The sequence below is a fragment of the Microcaecilia unicolor genome, chromosome 10 (assembly GCF_901765095.1).
Source record: "Microcaecilia unicolor chromosome 10, aMicUni1.1, whole genome shotgun sequence".
Lineage (NCBI taxonomy): Eukaryota > Metazoa > Chordata > Amphibia > Gymnophiona > Siphonopidae > Microcaecilia > Microcaecilia unicolor.
Window position 1 is genome coordinate 57,747,189 of NC_044040.1, and position 22,591 is coordinate 57,769,779.

A 22,591-nucleotide genomic window follows, 5' to 3' on the forward strand; every position below is an offset into this window, starting at 1 on the left:
GCCCTCTTACAAAAGTGTGTAAGGGCCTACGCGCATCCAGCGTGCACCAAATCAGCATTACCACCAGCTACTGTGTGCCCTGGGCGGTAATACTGAATTTGGCATGTGCCGAAAACAAGCGGTAGAAAATATTTTCTATTTCTACCACGTGGTGCTCAGCCAGTGGTAAATGGCAGTGGGCACGAGCTGCATGCCTGCGTCCTGGGTAGTTGGTAAGACCTTATCACTAAGTCAATGGGGGGTGGTAGGGTCTCAGGCCAAAAACATATTGCACCTTTATTTCTGAGCGGAAATCGAAGCATATTCTATAACAATGCGCATAACTTAATTGGTTAACTAGTTAATCAGTGCTGTCAATGGGATGTTAACAAGCAATTAACGCACTAATTGGCATTAAGATTTATGTGTAGAACTCGCTAAGAGTATTGTTACATGGTGTGCGTAAATTCTGTCACATACTTTAAAAAGGGGGCATGGCCATGGGCAGGACATGGCATTTCTAAAATCTATGCACGTTGTCACCTAATTTAGGTGTTGGGAGTTACACCAAGTAAAGCATGGTGTAAATGGCTGTGACTAAATTTGGTTGTGTGGAGAGGCGCTCAGCCTATTTTATATACCATACGGAAAGTTAAGCCTATTCAATAAAATTTATACGTACTTTAGAGAATATGCCTAGGTGTATTTTTTCCACACGGATGTTTCAGGAGCCATATAATCTAGACCTAAGAATTTAGGGGCCCTTTTACTAAGGTGCACTGAAAAATGGCCTGCACTGGTATAGATGTGTGTATTGGACACGAATAGATCCATTTTTCAGTAAGCCTAGGAGTGGCCTAGTGGTTAGAGTGGTGGACTTTGGTCCTGGGGAACTGGGTTCAATTCCCACTGCAGGCACAGGCAGTTCCTTGTGACTCTGGGCAAGTCACTTAACCCTCCATTGCCCCAGGTACAAATAAGTACCTGTATATAATAGGTAAGCCACATTGAACCTGCTATGAGTGGGAAAGCACAGGGTACAAATGTAAGAAACAAAAAGCCTTTTTTTGCCGAAAATGGACGTGTGGCAAAACAAAAATCAGCATGCGTCCATTTTGGGCCTGAGACCTTACTACCACGCACTGACTTAGCGGTAAGGTCTCACATGTTAACCGGGTGGTAATCGTCAGCCCGCATACACTGCCGATTACCGTCTAGTTAACACCATGTGGTAGAAATAGAAATGATTTTCTGCCACACATTTTGGACGCACGTAGAAATTAGAATTACTACCTGGGGCATGCGGTAGCCAGGCGGTAATTCTAATTTGATGTGTGTTGTACGTGCGGAGGCGCCTACACATCTTAGTAAAAGGGCCCCTTAACTGGTTAGTGCTGAATATTGGCTTAATCGCTTAAGCTGCTACAGTCAAAAATGAAACCGGATTTTCAATGCTGTTTGCCGGATATAGCCCGGCATTGTATATCCAGGTTTAATGTCAGTACTGCCGGTTAAATGTTGGGGGGTTTATGTTTAAACACTGACAGCAGCTATTACTATTCACTTAGCAGATTATAACCACTGCTCACTTGCCCTATCCTTTTATCCTCATCTCTTTATTCCCTTACCCTTAATTGTTCTGTCTGTCTGCCTGTCTTATCTAGATTGTAAGCTCTTTTTGTGTATGGTGTACAGCGCTGCGTATGCCTTATAGCGCTTTAGAAATGATAAGTAGTAGTAGTAGTCAGATACTTTAGTTAACAAATTCAAAGACTGCTTTTCTGAGTTTATAATTGTATGGCTACACTGCTTTATTGGAAAAAAAATCCCAAGCAGAGTAGCCATAATTCTACAGAAATATTTCCCTAGAAGCGAAATATATTGTGAAATTCATTGTAGTACTAAATAAGATTTCTAATCTAATTAGTTTTTCAATGTTATTTTATAGTGATAATTAATCAATAATGTAGAACTTCACATGTGCCTAAATGCTTCTCTTAAGAAAACAAGATCTGATACAACCTGTTGGCCGGCATGTTTTACACAACAGATTGTTTTCGCTTGATATTAACAATTCAGTCTCTCAAGAGAAAATCATTATCTAGCTCTACAACAAAGAAAATAGTTTGCTTTTTATTCTCTGCTTCAAGCAAGTTGTAGAAATCTTGCCTTCTATTTGGAATTTCATTTTGTAAATATTTTGGTTTAAGCACTGTCAAATCCATCTACATTCAAAATTGACTTAAGAGCAATGGAATTATAATTAGTTTTCCAGACAAAATAAATTGATGTTTACTGCTTCTTTTGCTATTTTGCTATATTTTGACATTTATAACACAGTAATGAAGAACTGTTGAGAAGTATTGAATAGTTTAAGGATTGGCATGGTTCCTTTCATAGAGGCTTGTGAATTGGTTTACTTTTGACAGCCCCTGTTTTATAGTAAGATATACTCTTATCATCTAAGCCTATGGTCTAGTATTTGTCTTAACTTGGCATTCATCTTTGCAAATATTAGCACCTATTCTCAAATGCTTTGAAGTGAGTTTGTAATCAATGATATTAACACTGCATGATGTTATTTATCAACTTTTTTTATTCTTCCCTATATTTTTATTTATTACATTTGTACCCCGCGCTTTACCACACATGGCAGGCTCAATGCGGCTTACATAGTAACAATATAAAGAATTACCAACCTGCTTATAATCGAACGAGAAAAACGCCCAAGTTCCGACCTAAATCGGGAGATGGACGTTTATCTCACAAAAACAAATAAAGCGGTATAATCGAAAGCCGATTTTTGGACTGCACTCCGTCGCGGATGCGGACAAAGTTGATGGGGGCGTGTCAGAGGTGTGGCGAAGGCGGAACTGGGGCGTGGTTATCTGCCGAACAAAGATGGGCGCATTTCACCGATAATGGGAAAAAAGTATGCGTTTTTAGCTAGAATTTAGGACACTTTTCCTGGACCCTGTTTTTTCACGAATAAGGCCCCAAAAAGTGCCCTAAATGACCAGATGACCACTGGAGGGAATCGGGGATGACCTCCCCTGACTCCCCCAGTGGTCACTAACCCCCTCCCACCACAAAAAAATGATGTTTCACAACTTTTTATTTTCACCCTCAAATGTCATACCCAGCTCCCTGGCAGCAGTATGCAGGTCACTGGAGGAGTTGTTAGGGGGTGCAGTGGACTACAGGCAGGTGGACCCAGGCCCATCCCCCCTACCTGTTACAATTGTGCTGCTTAATGCTTATTAGTCGTCCAACCCCCCCAAACCCACTGTACCCACATGTAGGTGCCCCCCTTCACCCCTTAGGGCTATAGTAATGGTGTAGACTTGTGGGCAGTGGGTTTTGAGGGGGATTTGGGGGGCTCAACACACAAGGGAAGGGTGCTATGCACCTGGGAGCTCTTTTACCTGTTTTTTTGGTTTTGTAAAAGTGCTCCCTAGGGTGCCCGGTTGATGTCCTGGCATGTGAGGGGGACCAGTGCACTACGAATCCTGGCCCCTCCCACGAATAAATGTCTTGGATTTATTCGTTTTTGAGCTGGGCGCTTTCATTTTCCATTATCGCTGAAAAACAAAAACGCCCAGCTCACACATTGTTGAATAAAACATGGGCGTCTATTTTTTCCCAAAATACGGTTCGGTCCACCCCTTCACGGACCCGTTCTCGGAGATAAACGCCCATGGAGATAGGCGTTTTCGTTCAATTATGCCCCTCCAAGTAGTAAGAAGAATATACAACTTGAATAAATGCAATATTCATGGGGTTCACGGGTAAGTAAATAGAATATAGGAGGAATTGGGTGCAGGAGGATTATAAAGATTGTATCCTATGGAAAGGGGGCTTGTTGTAAAGAGACTGATCCTATTGATCCTAATAGGCCCTGGATAGCAGGCAAGCAGCTTATAGTGCCTAAGGCATATAGAGAACAACTTAGACTGCACATGATATGCCACTAACAGGACATCAGGGGGTGACATGCGCACACACTAGATTGACAAAGAACATCTATTGGCCGGAAGTATCTCAAGTCGTAGCCGATTACTGTTGAACCTGTGATGCATGCCAAATAGTGGGTAAGACCCAACATCACCCCCAAGCTCCCCTGAAACCTTTACCCATTATCAGTGAGCCATTTGAGACACCAGATGTGGATATAGTGGGGCCTCTAGCTGTCCCTAGCCGGACAGTGGTGGGAATGAAGTCGGTGCCGGCCAAAATGGTAGATACTATTAAAAAGAACAAAATTACAAAACATATTCAAAAGCATGGATTAATGAGACAAAGCCAACATGGATTTAATGAAGGGAAATCTTGCCTCCCCAATCTATTGCATTTCTTTGATAGGAGGTAGTGTCCTATTGTGGATTAAAAACTGGTTAAAAGATAGAAAACAGAGAATAGAGTTAAATGGGCAATATTCTCAATGGAGAAGGGTAGATAGTGGGATTCCCCAGGGGTCTGTGCTGGGACCGCTGCTTTTTAACATATTTATAAATGAACTAGAGACGGGAGTAACTAGTGAGGTAATTAAATTTGCTCACGACACAAAGTTATTCAAAGTTGTTAATTCGCAAGAGGATTGTGAAAAATTACAAGATCAAGACATCACAGCAACTACATATAAACTCAGTGTCATTAATAAATAACACAATAAAACTTAAAATCACAAAATAAAATAAAACAACCCACAACGCAATAATCCCTGACCCTAACCCCTGCCTTTCTCTGAATTGGTAAAAATATGCTAGGTAAAAAGCTAGGCCATGTGTTTCCTAAATTTACTGGTATTTGGTCCTTAGTAAAATGAGCAACAAATTCTATAAAATTGGGCCAAAGTAGCAAAATGCTGATTGATAGTCACCAACAACCTTACTTTAGCTGGTAAAGGAGTTTTCCTCAAAACATACTAATATGAATGAAGCATAATGCTTCAATACCTAGGATACTCAAAATGAATACCCTTTTAAATCAAACTTGAAATGTTAAAACTGCATTCTTGCCTCTACAGGAAGTTAGTGTAGCACACAAAATAGTCTGAAATACATGTACACTGAATAAACAAGCAGATACATAATACATATCATTTAAAAATATTGTGAAATATTTTTTAAAAATTACAGATTAAGGGCCCTATTTACTAAGGTGCGTTAGCATTTTTAGTGCGTGCTAAAATTAGCGAGCTCTAAATGATAGAGACACCCATATTTATTTATTTATTACATTTGTATCCCACATTTCCCCACCTATTTATAGGCTCAATGTGGCTTACATAGTACCGGAGAGGCCTTTGCAGGCTCCGGTGTGAACAAATACAGGGTAACCCTTCTCTGACATCTATATGCAGTTTATATTTCTCCAGAGGCACAGGGCATCAAAGTAAAAATAATTCACTAACCATTCCAATTCACGCCCTCACTTCTGCTGTATGGGTGTCTCTAGCATTAGCATGTGCTAATTTTCAGCACACACTAAAAATGCTAGCATTTCTATAATACGGCTTAGTAAACAGGTCCTTAAGTGATATATTGGTGGCTATAATGGACCTGGATATTCAGTGCTGGATCCTATCTGGGCACTGGCACTAAATATTCAGGTCTTTGATGACACCCAGAAGCTATCCAAGCTCAGCCAATATTAAGTGCAGTATCTGCAAAGCTAACTGGGCATAATTAGGACCATTATTAAAGTAGTCCAACATCTCTGGTTAGCTATGTGAGCACCAGCACTAAGGGGGGGGGGGGGGGGGGGGGGGGGGGGGGGGGGGGGGGGGGAGGCAGATTCATCAAGGTTCGGTAAGAGTTGGACTTTTACCGCACCTTGATCTCCTGTGGGATTCAGCGACCTGTGGGATCCTGGTACTACAGGTTGCTGAATTCCACCTTAAAACCCTCAAGCTTTTTGCTGGGGTTATTTTACCACCCAGGAGCATTGGGCAGCAAAGCTGTGGCCTGATGCTCCTGGGCCGACAGGGCTGGGTCTTCTCCCCCCCCCCCCCCCCGATCATGCCCCCCTTCCGCTGGTCTTGGACCCTTCCTTGAGCAAGACCCTCTGCACCCATCCCCTACAGGGGCTACCTTTCACAGCATTGGTGGTCTGGGAGGGGGTATGGGGTCTTATCCAGGGGGTCGTTGGGAAGGAGTGATGCCTAATTGCTCCTACCCTATCCAGCACTTTTTCTCTAAATGGTGCCCCTGGCAGCAGATTCGTGTGGCTACTGTTGGCGGTCAGATTTCCATATAAGGCTTTTTTGGCCCTAACACAACCTGCGGTATATCACCGCATGTCATATTAGGGTATTTTCATAATAATGAGATGCAAAATACGCATTTGCATATTTTGAATCTCATAATTCCCTAACACAGAGCAACTTAAATTTTGCTGCGGTGTTTTAGGTCAAGCAGCATCAGGGCCAAATAACATGCGTTAAGGGCCAAATAACGTGCTTGATGAATCCCCTTCTAAATATTGCCAGCTCTGTCTCTGGACTGCTCTGGCACTAACCAGTGAGAGCCACAGAGCTCAAAGCGGATATTCATTGACACTGTTCTGTTAAATGGCATTGAATATCTACTCCTTGGTTGGCCAGTGTGATTTAACCAGACGGGTACCTCTCTTGCTTAGTTAAATCACTTTGAATATTGACAGCAATGAACTTTCTCTTCTTTTAGTCAAGTGTTCCAACTGCTTGATTCCATTATTTTTAGATTATAGATAAAACAATAATCATTTAAAACCAACAAGATATCCTCAAGCCAAATATTGATATGAATTAATTCTTCTTCCATTACCTGTATAATAACATTATGAATTCCATAACCTACCATACTATGGTAAAATTTGAATTTGATATAGTAAATTAACTTAAGAATATTTTAGTTGTGTGTGCAAATCTGAGCATATTCTGATTTGCGTGCACAACTTAATTAACAAGCCAATCAGTGTAGATAACTGGCCACTTAACAAGTAATTATCAGCACTAATTGTCACTAATTAGAATTTACACAAACAACTTGCCAAGCATATTTTATAAAGCGGTGTGCGTAAATTCTAATACGCAGATATGAAAAGGGGGTATGGTCATGGCAGGTCATGAGAATTCCTAAAAAAAATATGCACACTGTTATAGAATATGCCCAATCAGCACATAACTTAGGCGTCGGCATCTACACCACATTTTAATTGGTGTAAACGGTTGCGCCTAAATGTAATCATGGCACCAGACAATTAAGCGTATTATATAAACTGTGCCTAACTTTAGGTGAGCTTTATAGAATCGCGCTAAGTGCGTGTTTTTTGTGCTGATTTTTTAGGCACAATTTATAGAATTTATCCTTTAATGTAGTTTTTTTTATCTTAAATCCTTTCTATTAATACATAACTGAAGCAATGCCACCATATTTTCTTTCTTAATTCTTTTTTCTTCTGCCCGGCTTTTTTATTTCAAACTTTACCTCCTAGATAAACTGTTTGAGTAGCAGAAGGTATAGTTCATCTAATAAACCAGGATCTATCATTAAACTTGTAATCACTTTATGACAACAGTACCTGCTAATAGGCTTGTCTTGACACTACATTTGCATTAAGGGGGCAATTCTGTAATTCAGGGGGTCTTTTAATAAAGCTTAGCTCGAGTTATCTGCAGCAGGGCCCATTTTATACCTCTAATTAGGCACCCAGAGGTCATGTGGTAGGATGCTATTCCATGAAGAAAAGTAGGAGCCTATTTTCTTTTCTAAAACACTAGCGGAACTGGGCATTAATGTACATAACATTCAGGCACACGTTCATAGATGCTGCAGCAAAGGAAAGAGGTATTTCTTTGCTAATGATTGTTCAAATCACTCCTTTGATCCTTTTATAACTTTGCTCATATACAAGACAACATCATTAGGACTCCTGATGAAGGCTTTGATGCCAAAACACAGTCTGTGTCGAGTCCCATGAGCCCCGCTATCTCTCCACATTATCCTGAATATATGTGAATTGTGCACCACTGCTGAATAAAGGACATCTCTTGATGAATTACTGGTTCACCCATCTAGTCATTCCCTCTGTGTTCTTCTGTGTTGGTTCATGTGTCATTTACAGTATTCTGAGGCCCTTTTATTATGCCGCATGTGCGCACAATGTGTGTCAGTTTTGCGTTACTACCCAGCTACTGCGTGGCCCTTGCGGTAATTTCATTTTTGATGTGCATCCGCCACACGCGCAAAAAATATTTTAATTTTCTCATGCACAGGTGGTAATCGGCATTTTACGCGTGTAGACCATTACCGCCTTGTTACCACATGAGACCTTACCATAGTAACCGGGTCAATGGCTAGGCGGTAAGTTCTCAGACCCAAAATAGATCCACGGCAATTTTCATTTTCCGCATGTCCACTTTTGGTAAAAATTTAAAAAAGGCATTTTTTAAATGTGCGCCGAAAAATGATTCTGCACATGCCCAAAACACGTGTCTACACTACCGCAGGCCATTTTTCAGCATGCCTTTGTAAAAGGGCACTCTGTAAGTTAAACATGTAAGTGTGAGCCCTGTCTATGCCCTGCTCATGCTTTGGTCCTATGTATACCTCCTTGCAAATATGTGCTATGTAAATTAATCGGGTATTTGAAGAAGAACATTTAGATGCTACGGTAGCACATACATGCATAAATGTTGTGGTCTATTTACAAACATAACGCATGCAAATATGGGCGCCTACATTACAGAGTTGTCAGTTACTACTGCTGGGGTTTACTAAGCCGGTAGCGTGGCTGACTGCGCTACTGCTGACACAGCCCATTCACTTTGAATGGGCTGTGTTGGCAATGCCATGTGGAAGCCATTAGCGCGGCTTAGTAAATAAACCCCCTTATGTATTAGCAAACATATTAAACTGCTTCTACTCACAAAACCTAAACTTTATTTTTCATCAACCTTAATGGATTAGAAAGTTAAAATTAATAGATTAAAATGTAATAGGTTAGAAAGCAAATATTTTGCAGAAATACTTTTAATATTAAGGCAATTCAAAACGCTATATTTTAAAAAGAGAATAATAAGCTGCATAAGTCATCACATTTTACAGCAACAGTTTGTTACAGCCAATTTGAAAGTTGGCCATGTTAAAATGTTTTACTGCAGGTGTACAATATTATTTTATAGCACTATACACCCTTGAAACAAAAACAAATTATTTCATTTTGTAAACAAGTAATCAATTACTGATTATTAAAAATATATATTTTCATATGCTATTAATGAGTAGCTTCAGAATCATAAATATCCTGAATAAGAGCCACTATGGTGCCACAGTCCTAAAAGAGGGAATTAACAAGAATCCTGCCCTATAATAACCTTACAACCTAACCTCTATACCTAAGTATCCAACAGAATCTGCCTCAACCCCACTCACTGTAATTTATGAATGGCTAGAGGAAGGGGGGAAGATCTGAACTAAAGTACTATGGGCTTCACTTTTGTAGATGTCAGTCACACTTTCCTGATTAGTCCCCATTCTCATTTCTTATAACCTAGTTATTTCATGATCATCCTCGGTATGGGGCCATAGCTCCTTCAGAACACAGTGCACACCATTTTAGATCCTACCCACAGTACTGCTATCACATGTTTACTAAGATTTCTTCCACTGCACAATGTGGACACTACTACTGCCATATTCTTAGCTCCTACTGTCCTCATGAATAGACAATAAGGTCAAAAATCAAAGCGTTCTCCTGCATGATAATATGCATACCAAATCATGGGCCAGCTTATGTACTCTGATTTCTCATTTAGGGGGATAATTACTAATGTGTATTTAAAGGAATAATGCACAATTTTTGCCTCTTGACATGTGTTATCTTACTGCAACACAGAGTAAGAATCGCCACAAACTGCACAATTAGATTCAAAACATACAAATATATGCAAAACACTTCATTATTATGCAAATTAAATAAAACAGCTTGCATTGGAACTCTGCAAGCTGCGCTATTCCTGGGAAAATGATCCAGTTGTAGCTGGCATTATTTTTCCTGCCTGGGCGCATCAGACCACTAACACATGGCCCAATGCTCCCTGGAACTACCTTAAAGGAGCCTGAGTTGCAGGGGCGTAGCCACGGGTGGGCCTGGACGGGCCCAGGCCCACCCATTTTCCCTCCAGGCCCGCCCATCCTTCGTACGCTGTCGCTGCCCTTTTGTCCGGCGGAGGCAGCGTTCAGCGTTTACTTCCTGTAATGTCTTCTCCCCAGGCTCCGCTGCATCGTCCCAGTGGAATCCTTTTCCTTTTCGGCTGTCGCGCTGCGCTGCCATACACATAGGCAGCTTCGCTCCTCCCCCACCGCGATCATCCGGCCCTAACAGGAAGTGCATCAGAGAGGGCCAGAATGGATGCGGCGGGGGAGGAGCGAAGCTGCCTGTGTGTATGGCAGCGCAGCACGACGGCCGAAAAGGAAAAGGATTCCACTTGCAGGGACGATGCAGCGGAGCCTGGGGAGAAGACAGGGCAGGAACGCTGCCTCCGCGGGACAAATGGGCAGCGACAGCGCGGGAAAGATGTGGATTCGCTGGCCTGGGGGGGAAGTGACTGAGCTGCTGGGACATAGGAGAGAGAGGAGGAACGGACTTGATGGAAGGAAGAGAGAGCTGCTGGGACATGTGAGGGAGAGGAAGAAGGGACTGGAGGGAAGGGAGAAGCTTCTGGGACATGGGAGGGAGAGGAAGAAGGGACTGGAGGGAAGGGAGAGAGCGTCTGGGACATGGGAGGGAGGGAGAGGAAGAAGGGACTGGAGGGAAGGGAGAAGCTGCTGGGACATGGGAGGGAGAGGAAGAAGGGACTGGAGGGAAGGGAGAAGCTGCTGGGACATGGGAGGGAGAGGATGAAGGGACTGGAGGGAAGGGAGAAAGCGTCTGGGACATGGGAGAAAGAGAAAGAAGGGACTGACGGGAAGGGAGAGCTGCTGGGACATGGGAGGGACTGGCGGGAAGGGAGAGAGCTACTGGACATGGGAGGGAGAGGAGGAAGGGACTGGAGAGCTGCTGGACAAGGGAGGAAGAGGAAGAAGGGACTAGAGGGAAGGGAGAGAGCTGCTGGACACGGGATGGAGAGGAGGAGGGGATTGGATGGAAGGGAGAGAGCTGCTGGACATGGGAGGGAGAGCAGCAAGGGGCTGGAGAGCTGCTGGACAAGGAAGGAAGAGGAAGAAGGGACGAGGGAAGAGAGCTGCTGGACATGGGAGGATAGGGAGAGAAAGAGGGGAGATGGATGAAAGGATGCAGAGAGAAAGGGGAGAAACTAGAAGGATGTGGAGAGAGGGAGGTGACTGAACAGAAAAGGGTAGAGAGATAGACACTGGATAGAAGGAGAGGGGAGATAGAGACACTAGATGGAAGGATCAGGAGAGAGGGTAGATGAGTGGAAGGATAAGGAGAGAAAGAGGGAAGACACTGGATTGAAGGGTAGGGAGAAAAAGGAGACGCTGGATGCAAAAGAAAGAGGGGAGACACTGGAAGGATGGGGAGAGAAAGAGGGGAGCTGCTGGATGGAAAGAGGGAGAGGACAGAGTAGGGAAAGACTGGAGAATAAGAGGAAGGGGCATGTGGCGAACAAGGGTGAGGAAAAGATGAAAAGCCATAGGTGATGAATGGACAGGAAACCCTGGCAAGAGAAAGACGAAGGAAAGCAGAATCTAGAGACTGGGAGCAACACAATGAGAAAAAGTAAATGGCCATACAACAAAGGTAAAGAAAATAATTTTATTTTTAATTTAGGATAAAGTAATATGGTACCTGTGTTAATAAAGTTTCAGAGACCAATACTTCCTTCCTTAGGTCAGGAGAGGATACCGTAACAGCATTATACTGACCTGAGGCAGGAGGTTTTGGCCTCTGAAAGCTCACTGAAAAGTGTGACTAAATTTTGCTGGGGGAGGGGGGTAGAGAGAAAATTTTGTGCCCACCCACAATTGGCAGTCTGGCTACGCCACTGCTGAGTTGTATAAATAGCTGTCCCTCCCCCTGATTCAACCCTCTTCATTCCTTCCACAAACACCTTTCTAATCCCTAGTCCAAGGCCTGCCACCTCCCTGAAGACCACCCTTGTAGAGCTCCACCTTGAGACTGCCTTTAAATGGCAGCTTGATCTCTAGCATTAGTACCAACCTCTCCAGGTCATGGTTTCTATTTTGAACCCAGTAGTCTTTCCTCTTAGTGAAATGCTACATTTTATTAAAAAAATACCTTCTGCGACAAGGTGTTTTACAAATAGAAATTATAGATAAGATTATTTTAATATAATTCTACAAATGTTTTCTGAAATTACTTATTAATATATGAAAATACCCACTTGCAAAGTGACAGTAAGTAGGAAGTGAGGTGTAAAAGTTAGTATCAGTAATTTTAGTATCAAAGTGTTAAAGACTAGTGCATAAAGAGTTAAATGCATTAGCAAAACTACTAGTATAATTCTCTTCTAAAGTCACCCTGATGTTTGCTTCTTGTTAAGGTGCTTTTGCTATATATCCTGTAGTTCATCATTTGTAAACACATCTTTCTGATGTTTCTTCCAACTTCCTGGCAACAAAGTAGTGCAATTTCAAATGAGCTAATTAACTTAATTGTTGATGGAGCATGAAATAGTTCATTCACCCTGTTAGCTGCACCATGACAACATGAGATTCCTAGCCTGTGAAGTTACTCATCTATATAAAAATACATTTTTATACATAGCAATTCACTTAGACCTGTTTATTCTAAAAACTATTTATCACCATTATTATGTGAAATAAAATGTAAGACTACATTTTAATTAAAATGTATCAGAACAAGATGCTATCTGTTAACAAGTCAGATACTAATTCAAAACTGACAGTACTAGACACAATTAAAATATTAAACTATTCTACAAAACTTTAAAAAATCATAAACAGCAGCAGACAACTATTGTTTGTATCTGTCTTCCTGGTTTTTTTTGTTCTTTTTCAAGAAAAGAAACTATGCCAACATTAGTGTTTTTAGTTTTTAAATGTTTAGTGTTCCCATGGAGACAACATCAGAGAGAATCAAGCTAATATCAACCTGATCCGAACAAAAACATTTCAAACAATGCACTAATTAGCAAAATAGATTGTGTGTGTGATGTATCTACACACATACACACACACAGATATAGAAAAGATATATAGATAGATATAAAATATCTTCATGCACACATTTACATTTTTATATATATCTGGTGCATTAAACAATACAACTTATACAAATACCTTTTCATTTCCCAGGGCTTCATTTCACTAAAGAATGAGCATTAAATACCAAGCATTTGAAATCCTTGAATAAGTTTATTCATGAGTGATGCAACAGATGGCCTTGATAATCCTAATTTCCTCAATTAAAAAAAAATCAGTTGTCATGCTTTACAGCAAAATATTTCAGCAGATCTTGCTTTTTCCCTCGCTATCATGAAAAAGAACAAATAAATAAAAAGGAACCTACTTTAAAAACTGTCCAAAATCTTCACAAATGCTTTCACAGCCAGGCCATTTACAAACTCCATGACCGTAGAGAGTGTGAGAGGCCCCAGTCTCCTCGTGTGATGAGCTGTGCAGAAGAATACAGCGTCAGATTACTTTCAAAAGCCATAATCGTTGGAGGCTGCTAGCGCCTGTCAGGTTACGATCAGTGACAAACAGGTCAAAACAGGTCAATTCAGCTCAGAGCAGTCAGAAAAATTTAATCATTCTATTGAATAGTTCAACTGCCAAGGCTAGATGATGTTCCAATTAGAGAAGAAATAGAGTCAAAGATGACAGTTAATAAAGGATGAAAAAATGAGATGACTGTATAATACACTATGGTAATTTTGCCATATGACCCATCTGTAACATTTTGTCTATAAATAAAGAATTTATTTCAAAATTGATCAATTTTGAAGAAAGCATATTTAAAGTGGATAGCAAAGACTCTAAAGTTGAAAAGCATGTTCCAGTTTTTTAAAAATCTAACCAAAATACTGCATATATACACCTAATTATAATTTCTCTGTGATTATCAAAACTTTTTAAATTAGAAATTAGTATTAGTTATTGATATTGTGAATATCAGGTGAATTTTTGAAAGAGAAGGGCACCCATCTTCCGACACAAATCGGCAGATGGGCGTCCTTCTCACAAGGTTGCCGAAATCGGCATAATTGAAAGCCGAATTTGGGCGCCCTCAACTGCTTTCCGTCGTGGGGACAACCAAAGTTCACGGGGGCGTGTTGGCAGTGTAGCGAAGGCGGGACTGGGGCATGCTTAGGAGATGGGCGTCCTCGGCCGATAATGGAAAAAAGAAGGGCGTCCCTGATGAACACTTGGGCAACTTTACTTGGTCCATTTTTTTTCACGACCAAGCATCAAAAAGGTGCCCGAACTGACCAGATGACCTCCCCTTACTCCCCCAGTGGTCACTAACCCCCTCCCACCCTCAAAAAAAATCTTTAAAAATACTTTTTTGCCAGCCTCTATGCCACCCTCAAATGCCATACTCAGGTCCATTGCAGCAGTATGCAGGTACCTGGAGCAGTTGCAGTGGGTGCAGTGTACTTCAGGCAGGCGGACCCAGGTCCATCCCCCCTACCTGTTATACTTGTGGTGGTAAATGTGAGCCCTCCAAAACCCACCAGAAACCCACTGTACCCACATGTAGGTGCCCCCCTTCATCCCTAAGGGCTATGGTAGTGGTGTACAGTTGTGGGTTTTGGGGGGATGGGGGGCTCAGCACCCAAGGTAAGAAAGCTATGCACCTGGGACCTTTTTCTGACGTCCACTGCAGTGCCCCCTAGGGTGCCCGGTTGGTGTCCTGGCATGTCAGGGGGACCAGTGCACTACGAATGCTGGCTCTTCCCATGACCAAATGGCTTGGATTTGGTCGTTTTTGAGATGGGCGCCCTCGGTTTCCATTATCGCCGAAAACCGTGGATGACCATCTCTAAAACGACCTAAGGACGACCATCTCTAAGGTCGACCTAAATGTCATGATTTGGGCGTCCCTGACCGTATTATCGAAACGAAAGATGGACGCCTATCTTGTTTCAATAATACGTGTTGCCCCCCCCCCACCACACTTTACAGGGCAGTCCTTCGAGGACGCCCTCATGAAAACTTGGGCGCTCCGTTCGATTATGCCCCTCCAAGTGTTCTTTCAACTCATAAAACTAACAATAACTACAGTAACAAGGAAAACATCTTACCATTTGACAATAAACACTGAATAGAACAACTTATTACAAACAGAGTAAATGAAAATCTGATGATATACAGATTATATAATATTTATTTATTTCGATATTTATTTTCTTCTCTATTTTCCAATTCTAGACGGAGAACATTATTACATATACCAGTGATTTCCAAACCTGGTCCTGGAGGCACACCAGCCAGTCAGGTTTTCTGGATATCCACAACGAATATTCAGGAAACAGATTTGTATGCACTGCCTTCACTGAATGCAAATCTCTCTCATGGATATTCATTGTGGATATCCTGAAAGACTGACTGGCTGGGGTGCCTCCAGGACTGGGTTTGGGAACCACTGTCATACACACTGTCATACACACTGTCATACACACTGTCATACACTGTCATACACAATTTGACAAAATTAAAATGAAATATAAATTAAATAAAAACTGGCTCCGTAAACCCAGAAATTCAACGGAAAGGCAGTATATCAAATCCACGACCACTATTAAACTATGGTTCCTATTTTAAAGTTATAAATAATTTAGAATTAATCTTTTATTTGTTAGAAACTACTGATTGCACCATACAACATCTCACTCCCAGCTTAACAAAGATATTAAGCAAACGGATAAGTATGTGACGCAGATAAGTATGTGAAGGGCAATTCTACACTTTATTTATGTGCCTAGAAGGTGTCTATTTGGATCCTATTCTATAAAGGAAAGTAGGTGCCTACCTCTCTTTATAGAATCCTAGTGTAACTGGGTATATAAGCACTTATGTGTATAGGTGCGAGCACTTGTACCATCCACAGAGCTGATATAAATGCTTGTGCCTAGATTGGAGAGATAATGCCCATGTGATCATTCACCTGCAAAGTATATACAACTGAAGACATCCGTGTACTTACAGAATATCATGTAAACAGATTACTATTTACAGGTATGTTCACACATGTGAGTATTTTGCAGCTCCTTATAGAATTTATTTATTTATTTATTGGGGTGTATTAACTGGTTTTATGAAGAGATTCAGTCAAGGTGGTGTACAGCAGTTTTAACATAAAACTTACTGTTTTGTTAACAGCAAAATAATAGTAAAATGTCCAACTAGAAGCATAAATACAGTAAATAAGGTAAACCTGGAAACAGCTAATTTAAACCTAATAATAGGACTACCATGAAACAGTTACCAAAAATATACATATTCAAAGCACTGTAGAACAACCATATAATAGACATATGATGTCAGTACCATACCAACTGCTTTGTTATTTTAAAAGGAAAGGCGGTATAGTAAACAAAATAAACCATGAACCACAATATATCTTCTATGAAAATACCTCATCTTTTTATTTATTTAATATTTAAGGGGTCATCTACCAAGGGCTCTTTTTACTAAGCTGCAGTAAGCACACCCACTAAACGCTTGTATGAAAATGCTGTCAAGAGAGTTCTTTAAAAAAAATGCAAACATAAAGGTTCTTATATGATGAACACAAGCATAAATATGCCAAATAAAAGCGCACAATTATTTTCATGCAAGCTTCTGGTCGCATTTATCGCCTGAAACAGGCAGCTGAGCTGTTTCTGCTGCAGATTATTGAGGAAGACTCTCATTTTGGTATTGTCACCTTTCACAGTTCAGCATCTGTCCATTCACCTTTAACCCAAATAGACAGTGATACTACTCGGCAACACCTGGTCACACTTGTTCCTACAACAGCTAGTGGATTTCAGCCCTTATGTGGGCAAAACATGTACTTTGTTGGGTATTATCTTGGTCTAAGTGTCATCAATAAAGATTTCTTTGAATTTCCTATTGATCTGCTTGGCTTGTTCCCATGCTGGAGTTAGCAGATCGGCTGTCCTGTTGCTTCCTTTAACCAAAAGTGGCTTTAGCACATGAGAAAGACTTGAGTAAGGGTGCATTAAGGCCACTTTTTACCACAGCTTTGTAAAAGGACCCCTAAATATCACTAGGCACTAATGTCCTTATCATATGCTATCTGCCACAAAAGACCCATTTTATGCAATAAGCTCTGCAGCAGTGAGATTAACTGAGTTAGCAAGTACTAACCTTTAGTAAATGACATCCTTAATGTATAATTTGTTAATTACAGGAGTAATTTTTTAAGTGAGGTAATGTATTTTATGTACTCAAGTAGGCTCTAATAGAACTGCCTATGGTGTAAAATGCAGGCACACAAACATAGCACCTATTTTTTGCAATAAGTGGTCCATTTTACAACGGGGTGCTCCATTTAGGGGACCCAGAGGATGTGTGGTGGGTGCCCAGATTCTGGTATTGGTGCACATTACGTTATATTATAAATTGCATTTACAACCCGCCATTACCAAGCTAGTTCTAGGTGGTTCACAAAAGAATAGACTGAGCATTCTCAGGATAATCAACATTGACAGTAACATTCAATTAACAATCCCATATTAAGATAGCTCAGAGAGTACATATTTCTGAAATAGAAATGCTTTCAAAAATGTATGAAATTATTTATATACATTTCAAGGTTCGTAGTAATAAATCCCAGTTTTCAGTTGAAAAGTGAAAGCAGTTGTAAATATCTTCTTCTATCTAACCTTTGACACACTGGGGTAATCAAGGGCTAAAAAATGATTACAGGACATATTGCAATTTTTTGCTAAGGTCTTAACCAAACCCATCATATATGCCAGGGCTTGACCATTGTGGCATGCAGCCTGGGAGCAACTGAGTATGCGGTCAGAAAAGTGGATAAAACAGGGAAAATCCTCTGTTCAAGTTTAGGTATTTTTATGCTTGGCCCCTTTAAAAGAGGTTTGACTACAACTCCCAGAAGGGCTGTGTACAGACGACTGGGCTAGTTAGCAGTGACCGGGTTGCATGCGAGACCTTACTGCTAAAGCCAATGAGTGGTGGTCAGGTCTCAGACAAAAAATGGACGAGTGCTGCATGCCTACCGCCCGGGTAGCGTGAGACCTTACTGCTAAGTCAATGGGTGGCAGTAAAGTCTCAGGCCGAAAATGGACACACGCTGGTTTTTATTTTGCCGACATCCATTTTCCGGACCCTTAAAAAAAAAGGCCCTTTTTCTAGGATGTAGTAAAAACTGGCCCAGCACACACCCAAAAGACATGCTTGCACTTCCACAGGCCACCTTTTGCTGTGGCTTAGTAAAAGAGCTCCTCAGTGCTTGGGATGAGGGAATAGGATTCCTTGAGGCCAGGAACTAGTCCAGTGGATGGGACAAAAGAGTGCAAGCTGTAACAGGGACAAGGAGCTAAGTGTTGGAGGTTCAAGTTCCTGTCAACACAGAGGAGCTTCATGAGTTACAGTAAGTTCCCAGACAGTTCATTGTGTTTACTGTCCTGAATGGAGTGATAAAGGGAGAGGGGTCTGATGTTGTATGGAAGACTGCAGGAACAAAAGCATAGAGAATACCCTGGTTATGGTAACATAGTGGGGCAAGGGTTAATGGAAATGCGGAAACCCTATAGCTATTTCAAGCGTTGAAAGAATACTGTTTGTTCTGGTTATGTGGTAGCACAGTGGAAGGAAGGACTAGTGGAAAAGCCAAACTCCTATAGCAAATAGTGTACCAAAGGCAGGGCAGTGGGGGAGGTCCACCCCAGGTGCAGGCAACAAGGGGGTTCGTGAAGGAGGCGCATGACTGTCGGCTCTGCCAGTCTCCTGCCCCATCTGACGTTACTTCCTGTTCCGGGGAAGGGGACTGGCAGAACCGATAGCTGAGCGCCTGCTCCGCGCACCCTTTGCTAGAAGGAAAGGTGGTGGTGTGACGCGCTTTAGGGGTTGTGGTGCGCCGGGGAGTGATGCGCCAGGGGGGTGCAATAGTGACCCACCCCGGGTGGCAAACAAGCTAGGTATGCCAATGCCTGTAACTTAAAGGGTGAAAAGAAATGGTATTTAACCCTGAATGTGTAAGGTAGAACAATGGGGGAAAAGTCAATTATTAAGAAATACCCCTTAACTACTTGAATAGTTGAAAAGGAATGTGATTTAATCCTTATTATAGATGATATGGGGAAAAGGTCCCACTGATCACTTGTTTGTAAAGTGTGCCGTGCTTAGAGTTGTGCTGTATGGGACCAGTAGGAAAACCTGGCCTGGATTCTGAGTCTGAGCCAGGTCAAACAGGAGAGGGAACGTGATGTAACCTTTGTTATAAAGGATATGAAGATAAGGGCCTATTAATTGATTGCTTGTGAAGTAAGCTGTGCTTAGCGCTATGCTGTATAAGATCAGTAAGAAAACCTGGCCTGGATTCTATGTTTGAGCAAGGTCAGACAGAAAATTTAAGTAAGAGGTTGCAGGAATATGTGGAATGTATTTTGATGATCCAGTTTCTCTTATATGTTGTTTAGTTTAGACCTATTAAAGAACCTGCATCTTACTGACTGGTCTTAGATTGTGTCTCATTGTGGGCAGCCGAAAAGGTAGGGGGAGGCTTCTGAGAGCAGAGGGTAAAAGCCTTATCCCTAAAGCCAGACGGGGGCACCCTAAAGCCAAACTCCTAAAGGGAGATTATCACACCATGGATGATTAAAAATACCACTACATAAATGTTGAATATTAGTCTTGCCTCTATGGGAAGCCACTGCAATTTTATTAGTAAGGGTGGCATCCTATCAAATTTGGACACCTGACATATCAATGACTGCTGTATTCTGCAGTATTTGCAACCTCCTCAATAGACATCTATATATATAAAAGGCAAGACCAACGTTCTATGAAGCCTCCAGCCGGAAGTGTGAAGCGCCAGAGATATCCGGTTTCCCCATGAGTGAAGGAAAACAGCACAGCACGAAATCTCACACAGTGAAGGACTCAGAGGGGGGAGGGGAGAGAGATGCCCTCACTCTCTCTGTAACAAAAACATAGAACAGCAGGAAACTTAACACTGAAGGACTGGACTCGGAGGGGGAGGGGGATGGAGATAGGGCAGGAACACACACTCCCACATGCACACTCTGAAGAAAACCTTGCTAGCCCCCGTTTCATTTGCATCAGAAACGGGGCTTTTTTACTAGTTTATTATATCCTGCAAAAATAACATTACAATAATCCAAGTGTGCCAGAGTGAGTGCCTGAACAACTATCTGAAAAATTTCAGGTACAAAATAAGTTCTTACCTTCCTAAGCTTCCAAAGTGTTCTAAATATTTTAGCAGATACATCTTTCACTTGTGACTCAAAAGACAATATATTGTCATAGTACTCCCAAAATTTTAAGTTCTTTTTCCAACTTGTACGTTACACCGTTAACAGAAAAGTCCACCATAGAGACACAGTTAAAACTACCACTCATTACCATAAATGTTGTCTTCTCCTTGTTAAGCTTTAGTCTAAACTGGGAAGCCCAGTATTCCAATATGGCTAGTCTTTTTAAAATATCTGTCTAGGACTCCAGCAAGATCCCAAACAAACGGTATATACAGTGGTGGAAATAAGTATTTGATCCCTTGCTGATTTTGTAAGTTTGCCCACTGACAAAGACATGAGCAGCCCATAATTGAAGGGTAGGTTATTGGTAACAGTGAGAGATAGCACATCACAAATTAAATCCGGAAAATCACATTGTGGAAAGTATATGAATTTATTTGCATTCTGCAGAGGGAAATAAGTATTTAATCCCTCTGGCAAACAAGACCTAATACTTGGTGGCAAAACCCTTGTTGGCAAGCACAGCGGTCAGACGTCTTCTGTAGTTGATGATGAGGTTTGCACACATGTCAGGAGGAATTTTGGTCCACTCCTCTTTGCAGATCATCTCTAAATCATTAAGAGTTCTGGGCTGTCGCTTGGCAACTCGCAGCTTCAGCTCCCTCCATAAGTTTTCAATGGGATTAAGGTCTGGTGACTGGCTAGGCCACTCCATGACCCTAATGTGCTTCTTCCTGAGCCACTCCTTTGTTGCCTTGGCTGTATGTTTTGGGTCATTGTCGTGCTGGAAGACCCAGCCACGACCCATTTTTAAGGCCCTGGCGGAGGGAAGGAGGTTGTCACTCAGAATTGTACGGTACATGGCCCCATCCATTCTCCCATTGATGCGGTGAAGTAGTCCTGTGCCCTTAGCAGAGAAACACCCCCAAAACATAACATTTCCACCTCCATGCTTGACAGTGGGGACGGTGTTCTTTGGGTCATAGGCAGCATTTCTCTTCCTCCAAACACGGCGAGTTGAGTTCATGCCAAAGAGCTCAATTTTTGTCTCATCTGACCACAGCACCTTCTCCCAATCACTCTCAGCATCATCCAGGTGTTCACTGGCAAACTTCAGATGGGCCGTCACATGTGCCTTCCGGAGCAGGGGGACCTTGCGGGCACTGCAGGATTGCAATCCGTTATGTCGTAATGTGTTACCAATGGTTTTCGTGGTGACAGTGGTCCCAGCTGCCTTGAGATCATTGACAAGTTCCCCCCTTGTAGTTGTAGGCTGATTTCTAACCTTCCTCATGATCAAGGATACCCCACGAGGTGAGATTTTGCGTGGAGCCCCAGATCTTTGTCGATTGACAGTCATTTTGTACTTCTTCCATTTTCTTACTATGGCACCAACAGTTGTCTCCTTCTCGCCCAGCGTCTTACTGATGGTTTTGTAGCCCATTCCAGCCTTGTGCAGGTGTATGATCTTGTCCCTGACATCCTTAGACAGCTCCTTGCTCTTGGCCATTTTGTAGAGGTTAGAGTCTGACTGATTCACTGAGTCTGTGGACAGGTGTCTTTCATACAGGTGACCATTGCCGACAGCTGTCTGTCATGCAGGTAACGAGTTGATTTGGAGCATCTACCTGGTCTGTAGGGGCCAGATCTCTTACTGGTTGGTGGGGGATCAAATACTTATTTCCCTCTGCAGAATGCAAATAAATTCATATACTTTCCACAATGTGATTTTCCGGATTTAATTTGTGATCTCTCACTGTTACCAATAACCTACCCTTCAATTATGGGCTGCTCATGTCTTTGTCAGTGGGCAAACTTACAAAATCAGCAAGGGATCAAATACTTATTTCCACCACTGTATATCATAATATCATCAGCATATCTATATGGGCAGAGTCCCATGTCAGTCAATTTTTTTTACCCAGTTAGGCCATTAGAATACTAAATAGTATTGACGAAATTGGTGAGCCCTGAGGGATTCTGCAACTTGGAACCCAAGAAGTAGAATAGATCAGATTCATTTAACCTGATATGATCGGTTCCTCAAATATCCTTGAAACCAATTTATAACCGAACCACCAAACCCATATTGACAGAGTAAATTCAATAAGATGTTATGATACATTAGACTGAATGCACTCGACATGTCAAATTGCATGAACAATATTTGTTTACGAAGGCTAATTTCACTTCTGACCTTTGATAGAA

General features: G+C 41.8%; 1 protein-coding gene across 4 annotated transcripts in view; it reads right to left on the reverse strand.

Moving 5' to 3' along the window:
* Nucleotides 1–22,591, reverse strand: part of FOXP2 (forkhead box P2) — a 997,693-nt gene that overhangs the window by 106,279 nt on the left and 868,823 nt on the right. For all 4 annotated transcript variants that reach the window (XM_030215772.1, XM_030215771.1, XM_030215773.1 and 1 more), the window contains one exon: nt 13,477–13,581. In XM_030215772.1, the coding sequence (XP_030071632.1) occupies nt 13,477–13,581 (105 nt within the window). The remainder of the gene's footprint in view (nt 1–13,476; nt 13,582–22,591) is intronic.